The sequence below is a fragment of the Nannobrachium achirus genome (assembly GCF_963921795.1).
Source record: "Nannobrachium achirus genome assembly, chromosome: 17".
Lineage (NCBI taxonomy): Eukaryota > Metazoa > Chordata > Actinopteri > Myctophiformes > Myctophidae > Nannobrachium > Nannobrachium achirus.
The window spans coordinates 34398636-34406135 of record NC_137824.1 but is presented as its reverse complement, the minus strand read 5'-3'; the positions used below and the strand labels follow the sequence as shown (position 1 = coordinate 34406135).

General features: G+C 43.9%; 1 protein-coding gene across 1 annotated transcript in view; it reads left to right on the top strand.

Annotated features, from left to right (window-relative positions):
- Positions 1-7500, top strand: part of LOC308301550 (connector enhancer of kinase suppressor of ras 2) — a gene marked incomplete at both ends in the record, with an annotated part of 123942 nt that overhangs the window by 51181 nt on the left and 65261 nt on the right. The window contains 2 exons of the mRNA XM_080745570.1: positions 2604-2806; positions 5688-5775. Of these exons, the coding sequence (XP_080601696.1) occupies positions 2604-2806; positions 5688-5775 (291 nt within the window). The remainder of the gene's footprint in view (positions 1-2603; positions 2807-5687; positions 5776-7500) is intronic.

The window sequence follows — 7500 nt, the reverse complement described above, 5'->3', positions numbered from 1 at the left end:
CACAGCTTCAGCACCATGGAGAGCGCCCATGCACCTAACACTATGTTAGTGTGCATGCGTGCGTGCGTGCGTGCGTGCGTGCGTGTGTGCGTGTGTGCGTGTGTGCGTGTGTGTGTGTGTGTGTGTCCTCTAGAAGTGCTTCTATCGTTGTAAGGACCAGTTTGTACATACCATTATAGATAGATTCAGAACATATTTTTTATTTCTTATTATTATTATTATTAAAGCATTTTGCTTTAGCATTTTGTCCCAAAACCATTCAATGTTTTATAGACCAATGCCCAACGGTAGGATTAATACATTCTTTTGACATATAAGAAATGGAGTGAAATACGGTAATACACTTATTCTTCTATTTCCTGGACCTTAGGATTGAGTGAGTGTCGGTTAGTTTTGTAAACACACAATACCTAAACACACAATACCATTTGATTATACTTTTTTTTGATAAAGCCTTGTTTAAATTTTATTTCAACAAAAAAGTTGTAAAATGTAAATTTTATTGAAATATAACCCTGTTGCGAACAGTTTGTACTTTACTTGAGTATTTCCAATTTCCAATACTTTGACTTCTACTCCACTACATCTCGGATCCAAATATTGTATGCGATGCGACGCATTGTGAGTTTGTAGATCGGCTATTTTCAAAAGATTGTTAAACACTATGAAAACTTGCAATGGGACACTCAGCATAAAGAGTACTTTTACTTTTGGTACTTTAAGTACATTTTGATGCCAATAATGTTTTACTTTTACTCAAGTACATTTTGAACTCTAGAACAGGGGTCTTCAACGTTTTCAGGCCAAGGACCCCTTTGTTTGATTGAGATAGATGAAGCAGGGACCCCCACAACATTTTCATAGATTCCATATAGTTTAATCGTTCAGATATTTAACCACTTGAATCGTCAATACTTAATAAACTTGACCTTTCACTCTGTACTTAGTCTGCTCTTTTTCCCCTTTACACCAATCCGCTTTGCCAAAAATAGCCGATCTACAAGCTTGTAGATCTGCTAACCCTTTGGACACTACGGTTCAAGTGGTAATATAAAAAAAGGAGAAAAAAGGTTTCTATCACACAAAGATTTGGAGGACCCCCTACAGTAACTTTGAGGACCCCCTAGAGGTCCCGGACTCCCTGTTGAAGATCCCTGCTGTTTTACTACATTGCAGTATTGATACTTTTACTAAGTAAAACATTTGATTACTTTTTCCACCACTGACAATATGTGTGTGAGTGTTTGTGCCGGGGGTCATCGCCATGCTGTTTTTTTTGCCAAGGACATAAACATTTGAAGACAATATTACCAGAAACACATAAAAAGATATCCCTGAATGACTGAAGGACTCTCAGAGTTCTGCTGGTCCTTGCATATAAAATTGAGAACCACTAGTATCGTTGGAAATCCCATATTGCAGGGGTCTTCAATGTTTTCAGGCTAAGGACCCTTTAGTTGAGAGAGAGATGAAGCAGTAAGCAGCTGTTTCTAGATTCCATATATTTCCATTGTTTGGCAGCACAATCATCAGTGTATTTTGGATTCATGTCAATTTGTGTTTTCAGATATTTAACCACTTGAACCATCAATACTTGACCTAATAAACTTGACCTTTCACTCTGTAATTAGTCTGCTATTTTTCCCTTTTTAGCCGAAAATACCTGATCACAACGCCTCGAAGCGCGAGGTGTTGTGAGCTTGTAGATCTGCTATTTTTTTGGCTAAAGTTCTCAGAATATGGACACTAGGGTTCCAGTGGTTAATATAAAAAAGTAGAAAAAAAATCTTTCTATCACTCAAAGATTTGGAGGACCCCCTGTAGTAACTCTGAGGACCTCCTAGGGGTCCCAGTCCCCCTGTTGAAGACCCTTGCCATAGTGTCATAGTAAATACGTGTCATATATATTCTGGGGAAAACCATGGAGACTGATTATTCAGTAATTGGAACTTGAAGAATATAAGAAAATTATAATGGTGTGTAAAAAAGAAAATCGTGAATTTGCCACGGACAAACCAAGTCTTGCCACGGACACGCTTGTCCGCGTATATGATCCCTGGTTTGCGCGTGCCCCTACAGCAGGGTTCCCCAATTAGTTTTCCCCAAGGGCCAAATTATGTCTACTAGGGTACCAAGCCGAGGGCCACAACATTGCAGGGGGCGACGGTGGCGTTCCCGCTACTCCAGCGACAGTTTTCGTCGTTGTCGGGTGAAAATCTTGTATGTCCAAAACCGTTCGTTTTGAATCTATCATTTTTAAAATGATTTAAACTAGTGAAAACAGCCGATCTACAAGCACACAACGCCTCGCGGTGCGAGGCGTTGTGTGCTTGTAGATCTGCTGTTTTCACTACTTTTGTGCGACGGCCTTGTATGATTTGCGAAAGAACGTACAAATTTGGAGATACGAGATTTCCACCCAACAACGACGATATACTAGTGTTGTTGCTGCTCTTATACCACCATTATTACAGGGGTTGATGTGGGCCAGACAGTAGCCCCCGCGGGCCGCAAATGGCCCGCGGGCCGCCTATTGGGGAACCCTGACCTACAGTATATATGTGTGCCTGTGTGTAACCACGTGGCTTTGCTCTCCCCTCCAGAACTACGGCCTAGAGACAGAGAACCTGCGGACTCTGTCCCACAAGCTCAACGCCTCGGCCAAGAACCTGCAGAACTTCATCCTGGGCCGGCGGAGGGGCGGCCATTATGACGGACGCGCCTCGCGGAGACTCCCCAACGACTTCCTGACCTCCGTGGTCGATCTGATTGGTGCAGCCAAGAACCTGCTGGCTTGGCTGGACAGGTAGGCAGGGAGGGGGCTACTTTCTTCTTCTTTTTTTGGCCTTTTTTCCTCCCAATTTAGTCAATATGCCATTTCATTCCACTAGTCCTGTGCCCTGGGGGTATGCTCACTCACAGCATATGAGGGATTGAATGTAGGAGTCTCAGAAGTAATTTTGGAGAACCCAGACCGGTGCCCGTTGGGCAGAACAGTCACCATTGACGTCCAGTTGTGCAATACCCATTGTATCCGTCTATGATGTCAGTACTATGACGTCAGAGTATGACGTCAGCATGCAGACAGCCATGGTGGCGACACTGTTTAGTATCAGTGATGTCAGCATGCAGACAGACGGTCAGACGCCGGACGCCGGACAGACAGACAGACAGACAGACAGACAGACAGACAGACAGACAGACAGACAGACAGACAGACAGACAGACAGACAGACAGACAGACAGACAGACATTCGCTAAATTAATAGTTAAATGTGTGTGTTGTTACTGTAATCTTACTGGCTCACCTGTCAGTGAGGAGCCCCCACTGGGAGGACGTAGAACCTCCATCCTACTCCTTTCCATAGAGTTATCTAAAAACTAGAGCAGGGGTCTTCAACGTTTTCAGGCGAAGGACCCCTTATTTGAGAGAGAGATGAAGCAGGGACCCCCACAACCTTTTCATAGATTCCATATAGTTCCATTGTTTGACAGCAAAATCATCATTGTATTTTGGATTCATGTCAATTTCAGATACGTATTTAACCACTTTAGCCGTCAATACTTAACATGACATTTCACTCTGTACTTATTCTGCTCTTTTTTCCTTCCACACCAAACGCCTTTGCCGAAAATAGCCGATCTACAAGCTCACAACGCCTCGCAGCGCGAGGCGTTGTGAGCTTGTAGATCGGCTATTTTTGGCTAAAGTTCTCAGAATATGGACGCTAGTATTCAAGTTGTTAATATAAAAAAGTAGAACAAAGTTTCTATCACACAAAGATTTGGAGGACCCCATGTAGTAACTCTGAGGACCCCCTAGGGGTCCTGGACCCCCTGTTGAAGACCTCTGAACTAGAGGATTTCCCCACCCCCAGCTATTCATTTCAATGAAAGTTGCTCAGTGGCGTTTTTGAAGCACCCGGAAGATCGACGGAAGTACCCATGGCCATTAGCTAGCGTTTCAGATTATAGAAGCATGCGCAGTAGCGTTTTAAATGCGGAAGTGTTGCTAAATAAATGTGAGAGACGCTCCACTGCTCTACCGTGGTTCTGGGGGCTTGCTCCTCTCGCTCAACACTCGCCCCAGCCCGTAGGAGTACCTGCAGTGACAAATGTGACCCTCTCTGCCTGGCTACCCTCCCCCGAACACGGGATTTTGTTTTATTCCAGTGGTTCTCAACCTTTTCAGTCCGTGACCCCCAAAATAATCCTATTATTACTGCCCCCCCCCCCACCCCCCACCCTACGAGCACTAAGAGTTGAGGCATTACATTTTGTATAACACGGTTCCATTATGAAAATAGCAGATCTACATGCTCACAACGCCTCGCAGCGCAAGGCGTTGTGAGCATGTAGATCAGCTTTTTTCACAATTTCTACCTCTAATATTTGACAATTTGGACAATTTAGATGTATTAAAAAGTCCTTAAATTGCCACTTTAGAAATGTGCATATATTTCTGGTTTGCTGGTTTGTTTACTGTTGAGTGAGAGAACTATGTTGCACATTAGGGAACCCCCCCAAAATAATTTGGGGGTCCCGATTCACAGGTTGAGAACCACTGTTTCATTTGACAAAGCCAGGTTGCAAATGCTTTGAGCCCTGATCCAAGAAGGTTGAGAACCACTGAAGCAGTTAATGTAATGACATGGTTATATAAAAATAAACTGTTTTAATTGGGATACCTTTATCATGTTCATGTTGCGATCGTTAGAAAGCGCTTTCTAAAAGCAATAGCTCACTCCAGGCCATGATATACAGTGATTATCATCAGTGTTAAGGGCCGTTGTTGGGCCCCAGCGTGGGGCCTGTGGTGAGTTATTGCTTAATTATACCACAGTTAGTTCTGACCTTGCATTGTGATTGGACAAATTAATGATCGCCAATATCTCACGCAATAACATAGCACAGAATGAATCAACTTTGTTTACCCTGTCTGTTACCTGGCAACAGCTGCCACCTGTACCTTTCACCTTGCTTTCCGATCATAAATATAATTGATGAAACTGTGGCGTTGCTGTGATGATGGAGTCAAGGACAGCCTTTGGCCTCCTGCCTACAAACACAGGACAGACAACACTGCAAGTCAGCTGTATTATAACTCTCTCATGTAGCCTACTGTTGCTTGATTAGCAAATAACTGCTTGTGACCATCATCAAATAAGTGATATTTTTAACCGCCGGTTCTTAAAACGCTAAATTCTGATGGCAATCATTGCTATAGAGGGTTTGTTCGGTAACAGGGGTCTCCCTGTCTCTCCCATCTTTTTCGTAAACAGAAAGAAATACATTTTCAGGTGGGTTGACAATTACAGCCAATCAGGAGTAGGGATGGAGGCGGAGCTCGTTAATTTTTTATTGATAATGAGCACCTTATCGATCCTGCTTATTGAGCCAGGCTTTTATCGAGCCCACTATTGAGCATTTTCTAATATTTTGTGGAATGATATGTGACAACAAATTCAGAACATAACTGGTATCTTTTTTTATTGGCCAGTTGTTGCGACTGTGAGTTTATTGCTGACCACAATCTATGAAGATGACAATTGACAGATGTAACAAATATCATTAAAACAGTCATTCATTAGAGTGCAATAAGTGTTAAATGGCTTTATACTGTAATGTACTGTAATACTTTCTTGATCTCCTCAAACGTTACTCTTTATGTGTGTGTGTTGTTTTAGGTCGCCGTTTGCCAGTGTGACAGAGTACTCCTTGCTGAAGAACAACATTGTGCAGCTTTGCTTGGAGTTAACCACCATTGTACAGCAGGTACTGTATGCACGTACGCACACTTACAGCCCTAATGTCTCTGAGGGCACAAAGATTGAACAAAGAGTATAAAACGCATTTAACGCAATAAAATCAAACAAGTTCTAAACAGATGGACAAGCTCACAACATGTTGCCAGCTTTTCGAAGATATTTAATGTTGATTGAAAACCAGTAAAACTAGTATAGAGCCCTGAGGGACTCAGGGTCATCTATATAGGGTTAAAAATGACAGGGTAAATTTTAGTGCATTCAGAGTTTTAACCTATTCATCACAATCTATTTTGTTGTTTGACAAATGGCAAAACATTGCAGATCTCCAAGCTCAGAATGTGTCACATCGCCACGCTTTGGGAGCTTGTAGATCCTGCTATGATTGCTATTTTTGAAAAGGTTCGCCCAACATCGGGATGCCATTGTTAGCGTGGTTAAAGGCAGTGCATCATGCATGCCACGTGTGCCCCGCTTGCACGTGAACATGCATTTATCACGGCAGGAACAGTGCAGTGTTGTAGTACATATCCATGTCCAAAACCCTGTATGTCCAAAACCGATTTGTATTTATCATTTTAAAAACGATTGAAACTAGTGAAAAAACGGACCTACAAGCACACAACTTGTGTGCTTGTAGATCTGCTATTTTCACAACTTTTGAAAAAACTTTACGAAAAAGTGTACAAATTCGAAACTTGGAGACACAAGGTTTTGGTCCGACAGTGACGATATCCGATATCCTCTTGGACTTGCCAGGCTAGTTTTCGGACATACAAGGTTTCCACGCGACAGACAGCGACGCTATATGCATTCATTCCAGTAGGAGAGGAGAGCATATGTCCAGCGCTGCAGGCTGTGTCAACCAGCACTGATGGTCAAAGTTGTTCTCAGTGGCAGCCTCGAGCTCTGTGCTCAATTCACTGCTCAATTCCTCTCCTCTCCTCTCCTCGCGAACACTCACAACTACACGTGCACACAAACTCTTCTTCTGAACATGCAGGTCTGCACATAATGCAGACACGCACACACGCACACACACACACACACACACACACACACACACACACACACACACACACACACACACACACACACACACACACACACACACACACACACACACACACACAGCAGCAGCCTTGGCACGCTATTCATGTTGTTCCATGCCAGGTCGTGATGTACACCTTGTGCACGTGCTTTTGTGAGCGTGCACGTGGCGCGTGTGAGATATTTTGTGAGTGTGCACGTGTGAGTGACGTGCACGTGTTTGTTTCACGAGTGTGCACGTGCAAGCGTGCATGAGTGGGTTTGTAAGTGTGCACGCATGATGAGCGTGAATGTGTGTTTGTGAGCCACAGCGTGCATGCGTGCATGTGCGTTTGTGAGCCACAGCGTGCACGCGTGAGCGCGCATGTGTGTTTGTGAGCGTGCCCAGGCTCAGGCTCTGGTGGGGAGCAGATAACACAGAGCCAGGATGAGGGACAGAACATAACAGCCACACATTGTTCACCTCACTCTAGACCAGCGCTGCTCAACCTGTGGGTCGGGGCCCCCAGGGGGGTCCCCCCCAAAAAAAAAAAAAAAAAAATAATAATATGGGGTCGTGCTATAGAAAAAAGTTTGAGAACCCCTGCTCTAGACCAGGGGTTTTCAAAGTGGGTGACAGCCTGACGGGGCACCCTGGGGTGTCGTGATGGCAGTCCAGGGGTGCCGCGAGATAATTTGATACGAC